Genomic DNA, 19,148 nt, shown 5'->3' with positions numbered 1-19,148 from the left:
CCCAGAATTTAGATTATTCAATGTCCTGGCCTGAAAAAACAACAACACGGGTCAGCATCAGCGCATCTCTGGGTTTCACACATTGGTTTCAAATTTAATACATGGCCACCCTATTAGCCTTTGAGATGCAATAATCTCAATAAAGTAGGATATTCTTGATGTTTAATGTTGACCATAATGTTCCGTCAGATATGTTGGCTCACCTGTCAAAGATCTCCAACACTCTGAGCTTCATCTTTCCTGGTCTTCCTGATGACCTTTCGGAAAAGAAAGTCATTAAACTGAAAACTGACGTGCTTTCATTGCCAGAGCTCCACTTGCAAGTATGAACTGAAATTAGCTCTTTAATGTTTAAGATGTTAATCAGTTTGCTTTTTTATGCATTTGTTATTCATGTTACTTGCAAATCTCCTCTCCTTCTCATCCTCAGGTTGTCGATGTGATTTTAAAAAACTTTTGCCAGTGCATTTTAGATGCTTCCAAAGCACTCCCTCCAAACAAGTGAGCAATCTTTTTAGAACATTGAAATACAGTAAATATTACTTGAATTGTTTCAACACTGCACTCAATACACACAAGTACAGCGGTTACCAACATAGTGCCTGTGGGCACCAGATAAGGACCACACTAGTAGACCACAGGCCTGCTCTACAAATAATAGGGATGAGACATTGTTATTAATTAATTTATGCAATCGCATTTGTGTTTGTCTCTCCAGGCAGAATATGTGGGCTTCCAGGTTTGTGTGTGTATTAGTTTGTAACACACAGTTTTTGTCCTGCCTCCTACACAGACTTTGGCATCTGCTTCATAACCAGGTATGCAGATGTCTGCTTGTATCCATTTGAGAAAACAGACTCTCATTTTGGTGTCAAATCGAAGTCTTGGAAAGTTTTGCTCTTTTTATTCTATACTATTGTTTTTTTATGCAGTTAGTCAATTAGATGAGACTGGAGCAACGCAAATGACAATAGTACACAAAAGAGGCTGTAGAAGCATACTTACTGTATACTTGGCTGAAAAAAATATTTCACAGTGGGTACGTCACTGAAAAAAAGTTGTGAACCACTGGTCTATGTTATATAATTCTGTGTTAAATATTTGCATTAGATTCTAAGTATCATTGTTTGATAATATTTTCCATTTCTGAAGGGGTCGTTGCTGAGTGGCCCACACATGCTTGGTCTAGCAGCTCTTGTGGTCCAGCTCCATGCCTCCATGTCCGAAAGTCCTGGAGAGCAACTGATTTTGCTGAGGCAGCCTGACCCAGTATCCGTCTCAGAGGCTCTTAGCTCAGCATTGGTCTGCAACACACACACTCGCATGCGCTTCTGTGTCAGGTGAAATATTATAGCAATTATGTATGTATGTGGTCCAAATATTTTAATGACTCATTATGTGCCTGTCATTATGTTTGCATGTCAAGTTTGTTTGAAATGTAATCTTTTGCTTGCTCAGGTTCTGTGTGGCTGTCATGTGCTATGGGATCTGTAGAGGGGACTCACTGCCACAACAACAGCATGACTTGACTCCCAACGGCCTTTATAAGAAAGTGTGTCTCAATCGTCATTCTTCTGTCATTCATTTAGTATATTTGATAGCAACTGTACAGTTAGAGCTTATAGTGTTTGATGGTAAAAGGCTAAGCCCTTAAAGTTTCCAAAGCTTTTGGTCACAGGGTTGAATTTATCATGCCAATATTTTGGCCTGTTTCAGCTCAAAACTTCTTGTTTACTTTGTCTTGATCTTAGCTTTACAGTACATTTGTGCCCATTTCAGCTTCAGTACCTCATCCCAAGACTGTTACCCGAAGCCAGAAGACCTGTTTCTGATAATAAAGAGGTGAGCATCAGAGGGCTGTTGAGCAATGCCAAAGATGCCACCAATAACTGGAAAGAGACAGCTTTATATCTCTGGAAACATCCTGCTTTTAATAGGCTACAACACGAGCCACAATATCAGGTAGGGTGCATGTGGCCTATTTTTTCCCCACAAATCTATCAACATTTTGATTCAACTAGTTATGTCTTGATTTATTTGATGTTGTCCTTGATGTGCAATACATACAATGCTATACACTTTCTATGTGTAGTTATCCATCACAGAATGGCTGGCAAATGAACTCCAAGTTGACAGAAGTAAAGACACACTTTCTGACTCTGAACGGTAATGCAAGTGGCTGATACGAATTGTATATGCATGCATAAGAGAACCAGTTGCTAGCAGTATTTGTGCATCTGTGCATTAGGCTGGAGTACCATCAGTGGGCATGTCTGCATGTCTACCTGACCCGTCCAGAGGATCAGGGCGGTTGCAGTGGAAGCATGAAGACTCTTTGCTCTCATCTCATCAATGCAATTATGGATCAGCAGCAAAGGTTGTTGCACATGTTTTCTTGCCACATAGAATCTAAACCTTAAAGTTATGTGTCAGGAAACCAGTGTGCCAAACCCGTTTTGGCTTAAACTATATACGCAGTACACATTGTGGAGAAACCACACTCTTAATTGTTCTGTTCACATCAAGCCTAGTGGGATGCATGAGAAGGTCCAGAAGATCTTTGTCAATTCGGCCCTAGGTGTATCGTCCTGTGTAGAGCATACCATACCAAGCCTTCCCACCCCTAATAAATACAGCATCATGTTTACAGTGAATGGTGTGAGGAAGATCCCAGAGTCGCACAAAAAGGAACCTGTCTTCCAGACATTATCTGTAGGTTGCAGGTATGGAATACCTTGTCATACATCACTAATACTAATAGCGCCACAGACAAAAAGTACAACGGCTAAATGTTTATGTATGTACAAATGCAGGAGGTGATCTATGAGATAGAATTAACCAATCTTTTGGGCAGTCATCCAAGTCGAATAGACATGTGTGACTTCCTGTTTGAGTTGGTGTCTCAGAGGTTCTCTGGCTCAATGAGTTCAGCTTCAGCACATCTCAACTGTGAACACACGCTGAACACATGGAACAGGTACGTCCAAAGCCACCTTGCAGTTTAGCTCGATGCTCAAGTTTGAAAACATTGTTGTGTATCTGTGTGTCACAGAATAATGCTGGCTCTCCCATCAGTGTCATTTATTAAAGTAAAAGTTGAAGGAGACAGGATGCATCTTGACTGTAAAAAGCTGATACAACATGTCAACAATCATCAGGTATGCTTCAGTGTAACTTTTAAAAATGTACAGACAAGGGAACTTAGGGATATGAGGTAACCGGGAATATAGAGCACCAGATGTTTAAGTACAGGCTATTCAGCCCCTGTACAACCGGTGTCAGAGTTTGGTCCACATCGCCGGCGATAAGTGGGATTCGTTTCCAGTTGCTCGCCACCAAGTCTGCTCTTTATCACCGATTTTGTTCATAACGTTGATGGGCAGAATTTCTAGGCACAGCCAAGACGTTGATGCTGTTCGTTTTGGTGACCTGAGTATTACATCTCTGCTTTTTGGTTTTGTTGGCTTCATCAAAACGTAATCTTCAACTCTCACTGGAGCGGTTCGGAGCCAAATGTGAAGTGGTTGGAATGAGAATCAGTACCTCAAAATCTGCAACCATATGTCCAAAAGGCTGGGATGAGATCCTGTCTCAAGTGAAGTAGTTGTTGACGAGTGAAGGAAGAAGAGAGCAAGAGATGAACAGGTGGACCAGTGTACGGTCTGCAGTGATGTGGACAATGTATTGACGAAGGACCTTAGCCGAAGCGCTTGATTTATCGGTTGCTTTACATTCCTAGCTTCACCTATAGTTGCGACTGCAAGCCAGTCATTTACTGTTGCATAATAACATGAGATTGAATACTTGACAATGCATGCACATGAATGATGTATGTGAAATTAATAATAATAATATATATATATATATATATTTTTTTTTTTACGTGACAGAGGAGTGTATGTTCACCAAGCGGCTTGTTGTCCTTTCATCTGACGTCACACTTTCTGAGAGTAAGAACTAAATACTCATAAAATCTCGTAGCATGTCTATGATTTCTTAAAAATATTGTGTGTCCTCTTCAGAGTGTTTTATGTATTAGTGCACGCTGCAGTCTTGTGGCTGAAGAATTCAACAAGGCCTGGTCTCAGATCACTCATCAGTGTCCTCTGTTGCTGGTCTCAACTGTGGTAGGTGTCTTTCTTTTTTCTTTTCTTTTTTACATCTAACTCGTTTTCTTCTACTATTGCTTCCTTCAGACTTGAATTTGCAAAAATGTCTCTGTCACCGTAGAATGTCATATATTCAAATGAGGTATGTATATGTATACTGTATGTGAGTCATTGACTGATAAGGAATTTACCAGACCCAGCACAGATAATTTATTATAAAAACACAAAATATTTATTCTTTATTATTGTTATTTACAATACAATGGTCGCAGCAGATGATGGTTGGGTGTACCACATTATATTATCAACTTAAATCAAAGTTATGAGGCTAACAATTAGCCATCTAAACAATTAAAATAAAAATGTTTAGGTCATACTACATCATGTCCAAATACGACCATTAGATACCAGTTGTTAAAAGAGTAACTTTTTTACATAGTTGTGAGACAGTACAAACCTGCTAGCTGCTCCCATGGGCTTTTGACTGTCATGTCAATATACAATTACATTATACAATACAAACTCCTGTCTTTAAATGTATTTCAAAATAAAAGTCCCAAATTTCTTTTCAGTTGCACCACATAATTAATAATAATACATTTTATTTATAGTGCCCTTTACATCGCAAAATCTCAAAGGGCTACAAGTAGAAAAGGCGTGCATTTTTATTTAAAAAAAAAACATCTAAGAGGGGGCACCATATGAAAAAGAAATGTCTTAAGAGGTTTTTTTTAATATTCAGTGGATTGTGGTATAATTATTCATAATTTTTATATTAATTCATCTGTATATTATTCATATAATCTGAACAACAATTAGGCGATATGCCTTTCTGTAACGTGGTCCTTGCATATTTGAACTCTCCTCTCTCCTAATCCCTCTGCATCTTTTAGTACATCTATAGATGCTACTTTTTCTTTGACGTTTATTCTCCTCTGTTTGTGTTGAGCTTTTTTCATCATTCTGTAGCGATTTTCAAGCGGCTATTTGTGTGCTGTTTTTGATATGAATGGTTGTAGTACTGGTGGGAGCAACTGTCTCTCGTGCTGCTGTCATTATGGTGTCGTCTGCGTGATGGAGAGACGCCACCAGAACAATTGCAGCTTATCACAAACAGTCAAAGCTGGGCCTGCAGGTAGGAATATCTATTAAAACAACTAAATTCTCCATCTTGCAGCAAAAGTTGATTGTTATTTATTGTTATTTGGTAGCACTTCTAATCATTTTGATCTGGTTCTGTCTTCAGTTTAATGAGGGGTCAGTTGCTGCAGATCCCCTCAGCTCCATCACTTTTGTTAGCCTCCAGTCTGTATGTAGGCTTGCAAGGCCGAGCTGAAGGCAAGCAAAATGTCAGCGACCCTTTGACTGTGTTGCAACCAGAGAGGGACATGCAACACAGAGAGGTAAAAATGTTGGAATTTTTTTAATTGGCTCTGAAATGTTAACATTATTGGTTACCGGTACACAGGCAGTAAGTAGTAGTAGGCCTTGTAATAATACATTTTAAAAAACTGAATCACTGATTTATAGCGCATTTCATACACAAAGTATGAAAAAGTATGCTTTATATACTGTAAGTAAAAGTACAACATTTAAAAAACGTTAAAGAAATTGAAAAACAAAGTAAAGAATTACTAAAAGAACAACATTTTCCAAAACATGATTTTAAAAACACCATCATAGGTATTGGAAAAGGGCATAGTTTTTTTAAAGCATGGATTTAAAATAATTTATACTTTATTGGATAAAAAAAAAAAGTTTATTCATTCATTATTATTCACTCTGATAATCATGAAAAGCAGCAAATAAGGGGAGCGTATTATACACAAGTACAGACTATATGTCAGACGTGAATAGTACATAAGTAAAATGAGCCAGGTCTTGCGGTTTGGCTCATTACCACTCCTCAACTGTTTGTAATTTAAATGGGAAGTGCATCAGACCCATATCAACTCCTCCCAATGAAAAAACATTATGAAACGACATGACACGACCTTGGCACATAATGTTTTGATTTTTAATGGACTTTTTAAGTTATTTAATGACTTAAGGTGACTGGATACATATTCTCATGGACTCTATTCTGTGGCTTATTTCTTCTTTCAGGTTTTAGTTTTCTTGCTTTTCCTGTGTGTGAACAATTACATGTCAGCCCTCCTCTATCCTCAGGTGAGTGATACTTGTTCAAACCTAAAAACATACTCCACACAACCACAGGGAGTAGCCAACTAGATGTAAATAATTTTAAGTTGTAAAAAATGTTTAAAGTCCAAAAACCCTGGCTCAAGCTATTTTTTGCAATCTGACTAAAAATTTCAACATTTTGTCCTACAAGAACTCCAACCAGGACTTGAGAAACAAACGAGGCTGTTTTAGTCTGCATTTGCAAAATGTAATGCTCTGTGGAACAAAATCAGCAAGTCATCTACAGCACTTGAATGCAAATTGCAATTCCTCTGACCGAATCAGACCTTGTTGGAGTTCTTCGCTGTGCAAACGGTTGTGCACTTTAAATGGACTGCTAACTACACCATATAGTGCCCAAAGCGCTTTACAATGCCTTACATTCACCCATTCACACACACATTCACACACCAGCAGTCGGCTGCTGCCATGCAGGGCACTGCCAGTTCCACTGGAAGCAAATCGGGGTTCAGTGTCTTGCTCAAGGACACTTCAACATGGTCACCAGGGGTAAGGATCAAACCCACAACCTCACGGATGGGAGATGACCACTCTACCACTGAGCCATGCCTCCTCAAAATGGAACAGGGAGAAAATCAATCAACAATGTATGAGAATGTATTATTTTATTATTAGAATAAACTATTGACATACTGCATTGGAAAATTTTTAATTTTTTTACTGTAACTCATCCATGAATGACCTCGCCCATCTGTCCATTATAAAAATCTAATATGACCCTTGAGCATAAGTTCGTCCACACCGGATCTAAATGGATGTCATTTTACAGGGCTTGAATGTGATATGATGGCTGGGACACATAAAACATCACTGCTTCTAAAAAAAAAAGTATTTCTGTTGGTTGAGTAAAACTGACATGTTAGTCTTGTTTATGCTTAGTTCATATACAATCAGGTTTTACTTTACAAATCAATTATGCAAATATGTAAATAAAATTGTATTGAATAGAGTACCCCCTCATAATCAGGCTTCAGCAGCAACTGTGGATTCACATATTCTTTATAGATTTTTTTTTTTCAAATATATTTTTTAACATAATGCTTATTAACATATTAAATACATATTGAATGTTTGTCAATGTTTTTAAAGTATTTATTTTGTTAAAATACCACTCCTCAACCCTCCCAAATGCATTTCAATGGCTGCCAATTTAATTATCGTAGATCCATTTTCGCTATCTTTGGGCTGCCTGGTCCCCATCCCCATGGAGCTTTTGCTAATTAATTTTAATGGATGAGCAAATTATGCCTTTCTGTCTGAATAATGTTTTTATATTCAATTTATACAGTAATTGCTTCCGATTATATTGACCTTTTGCACTTGACGTCACAGCCCTCATGGGAACGCCACCTACGGGACGCTGGATGGCAAAAGAGCCACTTGCCTGTATTGTAACCATTGAATCTCGTACAGCGTAAAGTCCTTTATCTAATTGATTATCTTATAAAATGGTCATATCTTGCTGTGCGGTCGGTTGTACAGACATACAAAGGAGTAAACCAAATGTTGCTTTTTATCGCATACCTACTAATGAAGACAAGAGACGTCGATTGATAGCAACAATCAACAGAAAGGACTGGCAGCCCACAAAGTATTCACGGATTTGCAGCGATCATTTTTTTGCGAGTTTAGTAGATAAATGTTGTAATTAGTAGATAAATGTTCATACATTTTACTAGTAAACGTACACTCTAACAAAGATTGTAACAGAGGTATCGAATTGCGTGTTTCAAATCACATTAACGAGCGAGATAGTTAGCGTCCACTCCAACTGCACGAACACACAGCTTAGTTTTAAAATGCACCTTCTTCAAGTGCATTTGACTGTTTAATAATGGGGGATTTAGTCTTTGTGCTTGGAGTTTTTCACTCTGGAGACGGAGTCATATTCATGAAATTACTGCATAGCGCCACTACGATAGTCATTTGTTCCATGCTAGTAAACCTGTAAGGAAAAGAGACGGCATTGACTACATAATGATACAGGTCGTGCGCTGTGAATTCCAGCAAAGTCGGCGATTTGATTAACTTGGTAAAAACAGCAGGCAACAGAAGGTAAGGGGCTGTTTTCAAACTAGCGATCTCAAACTTAAGTAAATATTGCGCTCTATGAGTCCCGACTAAATGTGCAACTTCGACTGACAGGCGAACTTTGGTTGAAAAAGTAGATTACATGGCTCTATGGGCAATAATAACTTTCAATTTGTAAAATAACAGTCGCTAAGTCGCTCCGGGTCACGTCCACTTCCATTCAACAATCATTTTCTTCCGCCGTCCGTCATAGGGCAGTCACGTGATCACGTGACATCGGTGCAAAGGGTCTATACTGTACACAATATCTCCAACCTTAATTTGCACCAAAATAAAACTCAGAGATGTTATTCAAGACCATTTCGGTTCAAGTCATTTTGCTGAATTCCCTTTCTGGAATTCTTGGTTTATAATGTCACGTGCTTCTGTTTCTTAGGAGCGCTGCCATCAGAAAGCTTTAAGCCTATGCACGGAGGTCCTGACTGTGCTGGTCAATTCTGCTGACTGGCTACTAATCTTTAAATCTAACGGTAAAAGTTCTTTCTTTGTCTGAAAAATAATTTTTTAGTGATTAAAAAAAAAAAGACACAATAGACTAGAGCTACTTGTGGAGCATGAAAGTAGCTGAGGTTTATTTGATTGGTAACATACTTGTACTAGTGTGTTACATAACAGATTTGCAGTTTGTTCTGGCATTTGTGGTCATTTTTGATGAATGGATAAAAAAAATGTAATGCATATTAGTTCACTCTTGGTGAGCTACACTGGTAGCTATAAATGTATTTTAAAATAAACAGGATACATTTTTCCATAGATGCTGAAAAAGGTGCTTACCACAGTATTACCTTGGTGACATCAGATCGATTTAATCAACTGATGCCGTGGGCCTTCTACAGGTCAGGAAAATGGATTAGTAGCCCCTAAAGGCTATGCCTATTCAAGTAAATTTTTATTGTCAACATATTGTATGTGTGTGTGTTTAAGCCTGTTGCTTCAGCAGAGCCATGAGCTTCAACAAAAAGCCGTGCGTTCTCCAGGCTTTCTCAACACTGCTGTTTCCTGCTACATCAGTCTGCTGCAACTCTTCTTGGATGGGTCTTCTATCACTGGAACCCTTGGAAGTCAGGTGACCAAGCCTCCAGCCATATCCACTCTGCTCAATTCAACGGAAATTTACTCGCTTTCCATCTATGAAACTGATACCAGATGAAGTCTTGGCAGATTCTGAACCGTACCAAAATCTTCCTACTGAGGGCCATTTCTCAGACGCCCCCTTCCACTTTCTCCAGAAATATCAGACAGGTAAAAACACAGTCATCATAAACTCCCTTTGATTTCTTCATCTGGTTCTAATCTCTTTGATGGTGTGTTTCCTGATATAGCTGGAGTCTCAGTGTGTAGAATTTGACCCTGAGGTGGCAGCAGCTCTGTCTACACACTTGGACCCGCATAGCATCATTCCAGAGTTGCCTTTCCTCTAATAAGGCAACTTTGACTTAACAGTCTTAGTCCACGTAACTGCAAGACATTCCAAATGTTTTTCTACCATGTGCTTGGATACATTACTACTAAAAAGGCTTGTCAGATTAAACCACGACTACAGTAAGAAATCTGCATTTTACGTACACATCTTTTTGTACAGACTATACAGTGCATATATATACAAATGCATCTGATCTCAGTCAACACGACTAAATGAATGGCTTGCCTCCTAACTGAAAACAAGCTTAAAAAGTGGAATACATGGTTACAAAGGCAAGTAGACATTGTAAGTTTGAGAGCGGCACATCAGTCATATAAGTAGCTCATGAGTTGTGAGTCTTCCTGATATCATCTGTCTTGTTCTTGTGGCATTGCCTCTCCGCTCAGCATGATGTTGTGCAGGCTGGAGAGTGCCGAATGGGGCTTCTGTTGGTTGCCTGTTTTCTGCGCCTTGGTTTGAGTCAGCGGGTGAACCATGGACATGTGAACGTTGAGATTATGAGCCTTCTCAAAGCGCTTGCTGCATACCAAGCAGGCAAACTCCAGGTCAGCTTCTGCCTTGTGTTTCGTCATGTGATATTTCAACGATGCCCGCTGACGGCATTGGAAGCCACAAACCTCACACCTGTAAGAAAAAAATAATAATTTCAAGGAAATATTTGTACTTTTTAAAACAAGCAGATCTTTTATAGGTGCATAAAATTCTAGAATTACATTTCAGTATTTTATTTCTTATCATTTTAATGATTATAGCTTCAATCTGATCCATCAATGTGTATGATACTGGATGGATGGGCTGCCATATATGGAGTCTTTCTTTTGAGGATGGCCATGCCTTCTAAACAAGGATGAAGGTGTTGCAGTCCGTGGTGGGTTTCGTGTAGGCAGAAAAATCGTAGTGATATTCTTCGCAGGGATTTGCTATAAGATCTTTGGTTGCAGAGAGTACTTCCACATTCATATATGACAATCAGTGCCTGCTTTATATTTGTGGGTGTTGACCTCCCTTCTCAAATAAATCAAATGTTGAGCAAATGATTGCTAAATTTGTAATATGAATGTTCTGCAGTAAGAAAAGTTGGAGAACCACTGATTATTCTCAATTAATGAGTACTATTCCTTCAGGAGATGAAAGTGTTTAAAGGGGAAGTCAACCCCAAAATTTTCTTTACAATATGTTGTACATGCCTCCACCTGACTAAACACAGCAATCTGAATAATATTGCGTTTGTGGAAGCAGCAAGATCCACCGGTTTACATCTTCAGAGGGTGGCCATTTTGCCATTTGCTGTCGACTGAAAATGACATCAAAGTTGCTCAAGGAAGGAACAACCAATCATGGCTCATCTTCCGAAAACAGGTGAGCCGTAATTGGATGTGACCTGAGCAAATGTGATGTCATTTTCAGTCGACAGCAAGTGGCAAAATGGCCGCCCCCTGAGATCGATAAAAACAGGTTGATTTTGCTGCTCATATTCCACAAATGCAATATTAATCAAAATACCGGGTTTAGGCTAATGGGACTGCATAGAACATATTGTCAAGAAAATATTTGGGTTGCCAAGATGTTCCATTTTCAATATAGTACTTACTGCAAAGGTTTTACACCTGAATGTCTCATTTGGTGAACTGAAAGGTGTTTCCTCTGCTTAAAAGTTTGTCCGCACTGGTCACAGATGTAGTTCCTCTCTTCTGGAAAACAAACATGTCATGTTTCATTTAGAGCCTAGTTCAACACCTCAGTCAAATACTGTAAGAGTTTGTTGTTGTTGGGGTTTTTTCGGGGGGGGGGGGGGGGGGGACGACAAATGTGTGCGTGTCACATCATGGCCGTGTTCGTATTAGAAGTCATACTCGTTTTTGTAATGTGAACGAGTACATAAGAAGATCAGATTTAAGTGCGGTGTGAACATAGCCATAATGTAAACCCCAATAAGTTTGAAAATAAAAATTTATATTCAATGTCTGAACTGTTATTTTACAGAACAATAAGAAAAACCTTAGATTTCTTAACACGTGCAATTTGTTTCAGTTAATCATCTACATGTACGTCATTACTGATCACGACTGTTTATAAAGGCACAAAACTTGATGCAATTGGGAAATTAGGTACTACTACCAAACGGCCTGGAATAGAGACGATCTGGTACAGTGTTTCTTTTATTTTAGTGATTGTAATTGTTTAAAAAAAAGAAGTAATTATTCCTATGTAACGGGTATGTATCTTTATCTTATGATAAAAATGTCATATTTTTAGCTGGAGACTAATTTGTAGAGTGTTGAGTAAAAACACATACATATAAACACAAACATTTGCTAAACTACTGCACAGACTTTTGAAGGTAGACCGAGGTTTTATTGATGAAACCAAACATACCTGTGTGGATCATCTTTACATGTCGTTGCAAGTAACGGTCAATGGTGAAGACCTTGTTGCATCCAGGATGGGGACAGGGTCGCTCTCTTACCTCTTCATGATGCTCTTTGATATGCTTCTGGAGGGAATGCCAAGGTGAAAACAAAGAATACTTTAATATACAATCGCACTGCTATCTCTGAAGGCCAAGATACACCAATCAGACGTCGGAGTCGGACAGCGTCGGGCCGACGGCATGCGCCGTGTGATCAGTGTATTAATTACTGTCGTTAAGCCTGATCGAGTTGGAATACGTCTTTCTAGCAAATTCGACATGTTGAATTGGCGTCGGGGCATTTGATCACTGTGATTGGCTGTTAGCTAGCGAATCAGCGCACGGGGCAAGAAGAGCACGTGAAGGACGCAGATAAACAGTACTCAACTTTATGGTTTTTCAGGACAGCACACATGAATATTAAAGTCCCCCATAAACAGGATATGATCATATTTCAGCATGATTTCGGCAAGAAGATTTGCAACGTCGTTTAAAAAGTTCTTATGTTATTATCGATGTGGTAAATAGACCTCGTTTAAATTTAAATTTGTTGTTAAAAATAGTCGCTGTTCCTCCACCTCGGCCCGACGTCCTTGGAGCGTCCAAGTAAGCACAGCCAATTCAATCATAGCGGTGAACTCATCGGTGACAGTCCAGTTCTCCGTCAGGCAGAGGAAATCCAAGTTGTTGGAATGGAAAAACTCTCTCAAAATAAACGTCTTCACCAGCTGGCCGCCGCGGCTGTCAACACCGGTATGAGTTGTTTACGTTTTTATATTGCGCCCCCGTAAAGAGGTTTTCGATTGCCTTTAGGAATAATGACTACCACCGCCGATGGTACGGAGTGGAATTACTTCTCGCGTCGGTGCGGTGTGTATTTTCTAGGGATGTAACGATAAAGGCAATATCGTGATATTGCTGTTAAAACTGCCACAATATTGTTGTCATCATGTCACGATATTAAAAGCAGCACATGTTAAAAAAGTCAGGTTGATTTCCATTTGTGTAGTTCTAGCACCCTCTGGTGGCTAGTTTTATAGTGCAGTTCAATTTCATAAGGGATATTTGGTTCTTCAATGTTCATCGGTAGATGAAGGGGAACATATGCTTGTGAAGCGAGTCAATATGTGGAGGAACTTAAAGTGTGCATGCATTAGCAAATAAGCGCCTCGATATTAAGAGTGTTATTAGAGATTGCAGGTGGTTAATATGCATTGCTGTTATGTACAAAAGCGCAATATTGTGTTTTTCTTTAGTATGAGCTAATTTTTTTCAATGCTGTGACCTTTTTTTTAATATTGCCAACCTCCCCACAATATTGTGATAATTATCGTATCGTGATAATAATGTATCGTGTTTAGATATCGTTACATCCCTAGTATTTATGTCATTTTTCCATGCGACGTGCCGACGACTGGACTGACGCTACATGGGGGTAGGCATTGGTCACATTTGGCCGATTTCGGATTGATGTATCTTGGCCTTAACTCTTAACAGGAGAGTAAGTGTGAAGTGTTAAGCACTTGTGACAGGTGTGGCGGTGTATTTTGATTGGGATGTATCAAAGGGCCCAAATCAAGACACATTTGATCTGACTTTTGTTGTCTGTAAATGTATTGTTTGTTTCTCTTTGGGGTGTACTCGCTTTTGTGGCTAGTGGTTTTGCTATTAATGGCTTAATTTTTAGTTATTTTGAGGGAACAATACATTTACACTGTTACATAAAAGTTATATACTGTCTAATTTTTTATTGTGTCAATGTGTCTTTTTTAGTGTTGTGACAAGAAATATGAAGCGTGTACTTATGGATATATAATATATTTTGTTCTTGTATCACATTAATTACAAATTAATAATTAACTGCGTATTTACAATGATGTGTGGGACATACATTGAGATTGTGCTGCACTCTCTCAATGAAAGTATTTTTCCGAGACATTATGGTAAGACATCCGCATAAATTCTAACTGGAAAATGATCTCATTTTTCTGGTGTTTGTATCACAAATCTGAAAATTGATCATTTTCACATGATCAGTGATTTATGGGCCGTGTGACTTCCGATCGGTTTCGTGCTGGAGGGTCGCATCTATTCCATTACACAGCGGCTCATTAAATTGATTTACAATCATTACTACTTCCTAATTGAAAAGTGTGACCGACTTGTGGCAAAACAAAGGCTTTGTTCACACTGCAGGTCTTAATGCTCAATTCTGATTTTTTGGGTGAAATGGACTTTTGATGACGTCGAGGTCGGATATATGCGACCTAGCCGTTCAGACTGGTCGCATTGCAAAAAATTTGGATACGTATCCGATCTAGGACCACATCTGAACGTGACCCAGGTCGGATATGAAAAAAATTGAGCCGTTCAGACTGACATACAAAGTCAGATACAGGTCGCATTTGGGGGAAAAAATCCGATCTGGGTCGCATTTGCTTGCAGTGTGAACGTAGCCAAAGATCATAATGTGCTCCCTTTATCGTTGTGAGCATGGGTGTAGAATTCTTGTATGTTGACAGAGAGCTAGAACTAGTTAGGGATCTGACCTTTAAACCATCAGGGGCGCGATAGACAGCGGTACAGCCCTGATACAGACACTTGTAGATGTTGGGCAGCTCCTCTCTGCAACAGAACACACAAATGTTTCAGTTTAAACCAATGGCATTGTAACACAACACAACAACTGTTGTTTGCACTACAGCAGTGCTTCACAAATGCAATTTGCAGGGGGGTGGGGACAGGGGACCTTTTTGGATATGGAAATTATGACAACCCTCCTTTCCCAGTAACAGTGTCAGTCAGGAAGAGCAATGCGGTTTTCGTCCTAGCCGTGGAACAGTGGACCAGCTCTACACCCTCAGCAGGGTCCTCAATGGTGCATGACAGCTCACAAAATCAGCCTACATGTGTTTTGTGGACTTGCAGAAGGCGTTTGAACGAATCCTTCTGGGAGTTCTGTGGGAAGTGCTTTAGGATTATGGGGTACCAAACCCCCCCGATACGGGTTTGGTCCCTTTTCAACCAATGTCAGCATTTGGGTTGCATTGCCGGCAGTAAATCGGATTTGTTTCTCTCCTTTTTGCAAATTATGTGGTAGCCACAATCTCTCACTGGAGTGGTTCGCAGCAGAGGTTGGGATGAAAATCACCCCCGCCAAAGATATGCAATATATGTTGTGAGTGAGTGTGTGCATAAGAGTGTAAGACATGGGATGCATTTACCCTTTAGGTTTGAACTTATTCTTCCAGCCAGGTTTAGGTCCAGGTTTCTTTTTCACTTTACGATCTTCTGCGGTATTTGGAATTTGTCGTCGCTTGTTGGGCCTAGTTGTTCTGCAAGGAAGGTTGAATTCAAATTGACTTCCTGAGATTCTATTCCCAGTCAGTGTGCAGCAACAAACAACTCATCCTCTGACAAGTATTTTCTGCCACAAAACAAAAGTCAATTTCAATAAGGGACAGACAATCGGCCGTTTTGAAACTGACAGCTACTCCTTGGCTACTGATTAGTGTTAACGGGCTGAAATACATTTCTGAATTAAATTTGCTCAAATGACCTTAAGCCAAATGTTATTGTAGGTTAATAATGAATGATAATAATTTATGTGAGGACATTGGTCATGTTAAAGAATTTTTCACAATCATTAGGAATCATAAATATCAATATAACTTTATTTGTATACATCTCTGCCAGACAGTGCTAGTGTTTATATTTTAAATGATCACTTATACAACATTCCTAGAAAACCGCAGTCATCATCTGGTGAGCTATTTTTGAAGCACTATCATGGTTAAATTTACCATCTTTTAAAGGGATTAGAAAAATTACCCTTTTCTGTGTGCAAAAATCGCATGCACATTTGTGAGAGTACTTTTGACATTGCATGCAAAAAAAAAGGAATTAAGTTTTTTTTCCCTTCTCTGTTTAGATGTCCAAATTTATGCCAACTTGCCAATCACTGTATATTTATTGATCTGAGTACGCTGGTGTGGTAGGTGTAATCCTTATATTCTTAATATAGTGATACAAGTGAGGGAAACGGTAACACACCTGCTAGATAGACCACTATCAGCCTGCTTGTCCTGCTGCTCCTCAGTGGGAGAAATTGACAACTCTGGATCTGCAAATTCTAGAGACAAAGTCACAATCAATGTACTTAAGGGTTGCAAACTGATACAGAGAAGATACACAAAAATAAGATTATGAGTTGTTCGCTTCAGAGGAAGACTGAATACTTTAAAAGTCCCACACCATCAAACACCAATTTTGTCCACTGTTTAATTCATGCATTAACATAGGTCAAAATGAGTCCGTGACATGAGTTAAGTTTGACATCTCCATTGCATGCAATAGCCTCTGAAAGGTAAAGGCCTGCTAAACGAGCACATTTGCATTTGGTGTCATGACGTACGTAGACTGTGCGCTCATTGTACAAGGCTGTAAATGTTATTGCAAAATATGTTAAACTTGGAATAATGGGTTGTATTGTAACCGTACCTTGAGTGCTGCAGGTCCAGTCAGCCAGCACGGAGCTTTCAATCAGTGGGGTGACTCCTGGTGGACTCTGCTGAGCCTGACAGATTGCTGTCACCACTGTGCTCCTTTCGTCACAATCCACCTCCCCTGAAATATCTCTGGCAACATTTCCACTCTCTCCTGAGTTGAGCACATAACCAAACCTGGCAGAGGTGTTGCCCTGTGTGTCCATAGTGTAACTGTGCCCATCAACGCAACACCACACTGCTTTGACTGAGCCCCAGCACTGCCCCTCAAGCACCTCCTTCAAGTCAGGGCAAGATTTGCAAGCCTCGCCGTGATGGTGAGCCCATGACACAAGGTTGTGAAGGCACGCAGTGTCTGAGGAAACGGATGGTGAGACTGGAGGAAAAAAAAAGTGAAAATAGAACAACAAAAATGGCTCAGATTGTAGTAACTTGTTAAGTAACTTTGAGGTTCTAACAATAAGGACATACAGGTGATGATTTTTCTTACTTGTGGACCCATCGTTCATTAAAGAGTCTGAAAACATTGGATCATGCCTGGGGGGGAAAATATTGCAAATTTACAATTAAAATGAATATACATGTCAAAGTAACTACCGTAAATTGTAAGTCTCACTCACCTGATTTTACAATGGTCTTTCCCAGCAGGCAGGAGATTAACCATCTGCAGAAACCTGATCAGAATATTGTGGCACTTATAGAACTTGCTGTGACATTTCTTGCAAACAAATTCTGATAATCGAGGGTCAGGGTCCAACTGCACTCCAACCAGTTGCTGGAAGTCCACATGGAATAAAGGAGGTGACTGGCCAACAGCATATGTTTCGTCATTAACAAGATCAGGAAAATCCTGAGGCCATTTGTTGAAGGCATGCCGCAGACTCCGTGGAGAAAACTTTCCGTGACACAGTCTGCACATGGCAGTGGATAATCCTTTTGGGATGAAATATAACACCAATCAGCAAATTTTAATGAGAATTCATCTCATGTTCAGTGAAACATTTCATTATAAAACACAGCGTGGGTGTCCTATAATTGAAAATGTTAACAGCATTACTTAACTCATTTATTGCCAAATCTGCAAGTTACAATGCATAGTTGGCATTGATAGCTACTTGAATTTTACATTCAGTGATTTAAAAAAAAAAAAGAAGTTTTTGACAGATAAATCAATCAGCCACTCACTGGAAGATTTTGACTTGACACCGGAATGTTTGTGCTTGTCAGTCAACGTGAAGGTTGAATCTGGTGTGTCATCTTGAAACAGGCCAGATGTTGCTGCTGTCAAATGGATGTTCCTCTGAGTTTGCCTTCTACTTCCACGTGGTCTCTTCTCTTCACAGACTCTCCTGCTCTGGTGTGACACCTCGGATGACCTCAGACGTCTAATTTTCTTCTTCATGGTTTATTACTAGTCTTTCAGCAGCTGATGCAGATGATGGATCTCCAATGTCCCTGCTGGTTCAAAAATGCATTATGATTCAAGTTCTAAAAGGAGAAAATTCTGTTTAGCCAATGTAATCTAATTTCACAAGTATATTTTGAGGCATACTTGGGTAGTTACTACTTAGTGTACTACTGTAAGTTTATATCTAGTTGTTATGTTAGGTTTTTCAGCACTTGAGTAATTTATTTCATATAAATAATAGAATTGTGGAAGAAGTGTAGTTACTCAGTTTGTTAAATGTTAAGTTGAAGTTAAGTAATTTTTTATGCAAACCCGTTTCAAGTAAAATTCAAAAAAAAAAAAAATAACATTTACATTAAGGCATTTGTCCCCCTATATATGAAGCAGGGCTCCAGACTAACTTTTTTTTCTTTTCTTTTTTTACTAGGAGCCCGAACATGAAATTTTAGGGATGCAAGTCAAAGGTACTTATTTTACACTGTAAATTGACTTGCAACGTATTCATCCCTCTCATTTTTTACTGTATCACAGATAAATTGGCTGAAGTGTGGAGCAAAAGAATAGTAAAATAAAAAATACATTTGCAGGTTGAAATTGTGCGAGTAGATCAAAACGGTAGTTGCTCTGTCTCAAATTTTAGAGGCAAAATACAACCAGTCTGGACTCTAGAGCCATGTGGAGGCTCGTTTCCAGCATGTTTAGACTGGGTATCACGTTCGCCCCAGATACGAACGAGTTGATGAACTTTCCTTCATTGGACTCGTTCAGGTACATCACTGGCCGTGGAATGGTATTTTACAACAACAGCTTTGATGTACGGTGCGATAACTTAAACAATATTAACCTGACGAATTAGAGTTAGCGCTTCTATTTGGACACTGATTCGGAATAGTTACGTCACAACTGCATTCACAAGTGCTAGCTGGTTAGCCTAATTATGGCACGATTGGTAAATATTGACGTATGCAACTTGTAGTAAAGCTTACCTTAGAAAATC

The 19,148-nt window shown here is 39.2% G+C and overlaps 2 protein-coding genes across 5 annotated transcripts in view; one reads left to right on the top strand and one right to left on the bottom strand.

The window, feature by feature from the left end:
• fanca (FA complementation group A) overlaps positions 1–10,542 on the top strand; it is a 40,036-nt gene extending 29,494 nt beyond the window's left edge. For both annotated transcript variants that reach the window (XM_086072923.1, XM_086072922.1), the window contains exons 22-42: positions 190–323; positions 431–501; positions 719–818; positions 1,153–1,340; positions 1,459–1,552; positions 1,780–1,962; positions 2,093–2,166; positions 2,249–2,377; positions 2,651–2,723; positions 2,814–2,977; positions 3,053–3,158; positions 3,891–3,950; positions 4,023–4,127; positions 5,129–5,244; positions 5,356–5,512; positions 6,216–6,278; positions 8,782–8,875; positions 9,160–9,241; positions 9,330–9,471; positions 9,552–9,647; positions 9,728–10,542. In XM_086072923.1, coding sequence (XP_085929049.1) covers positions 190–323; positions 431–501; positions 719–818; positions 1,153–1,340; positions 1,459–1,552; positions 1,780–1,962; positions 2,093–2,166; positions 2,249–2,377; positions 2,651–2,723; positions 2,814–2,977; positions 3,053–3,158; positions 3,891–3,950; positions 4,023–4,127; positions 5,129–5,244; positions 5,356–5,512; positions 6,216–6,278; positions 8,782–8,875; positions 9,160–9,241; positions 9,330–9,471; positions 9,552–9,647; positions 9,728–9,826 — 2,330 coding nt within the window. In that variant the 3' untranslated portion in view covers positions 9,827–10,542. The remainder of the gene's footprint in view (positions 1–189; positions 324–430; positions 502–718; positions 819–1,152; positions 1,341–1,458; positions 1,553–1,779; positions 1,963–2,092; positions 2,167–2,248; positions 2,378–2,650; positions 2,724–2,813; positions 2,978–3,052; positions 3,159–3,890; positions 3,951–4,022; positions 4,128–5,128; positions 5,245–5,355; positions 5,513–6,215; positions 6,279–8,781; positions 8,876–9,159; positions 9,242–9,329; positions 9,472–9,551; positions 9,648–9,727) is intronic.
• Positions 8,948–19,148, bottom strand: part of znf276 (zinc finger protein 276) — a 10,468-nt gene continuing 267 nt past the window's right edge. The window contains exons 1-11 of one of the 3 annotated variants that reach the window (XM_086072927.1): positions 19,138–19,148; positions 17,929–18,198; positions 17,364–17,676; positions 17,234–17,280; positions 16,739–17,119; positions 16,292–16,370; positions 15,463–15,573; positions 14,788–14,863; positions 12,205–12,322; positions 11,420–11,519; positions 8,948–10,452 (exon numbers count right to left, since the gene is read on the bottom strand). The exon at positions 19,138–19,148 is cut by the window's right edge and continues 266 nt beyond it. In XM_086072927.1, the coding sequence (XP_085929053.1) occupies positions 10,176–10,452; positions 11,420–11,519; positions 12,205–12,322; positions 14,788–14,863; positions 15,463–15,573; positions 16,292–16,370; positions 16,739–17,119; positions 17,234–17,280; positions 17,364–17,676; positions 17,929–18,145 (1,719 nt within the window). In that variant the 5' untranslated portion in view covers positions 18,146–18,198; positions 19,138–19,148 and the 3' untranslated portion in view covers positions 8,948–10,175. Of the gene's footprint in view, positions 10,453–11,419; positions 11,520–12,204; positions 12,323–14,787; positions 14,864–15,462; positions 15,574–16,291; positions 16,371–16,738; positions 17,120–17,233; positions 17,281–17,363; positions 17,677–17,928; positions 18,202–19,137 lie in introns of all 3 variants that reach the window. The other 2 variants (XM_086072926.1, XM_086072928.1) reach the window with 2 other exon arrangements.

The sequence above is a fragment of the Leptonotus elevatus genome, chromosome 4 (genome assembly GCF_054856555.1).
Source record: "Leptonotus elevatus isolate MCC_2025b chromosome 4, RoL_Lele_1.0, whole genome shotgun sequence".
In the NCBI taxonomy this organism is placed as follows: domain Eukaryota; kingdom Metazoa; phylum Chordata; class Actinopteri; order Syngnathiformes; family Syngnathidae; genus Leptonotus; species Leptonotus elevatus.
The sequence above is the reverse complement of the archived record's forward strand: the minus strand, read 5'-3'. Positions and strand labels throughout refer to the sequence as shown.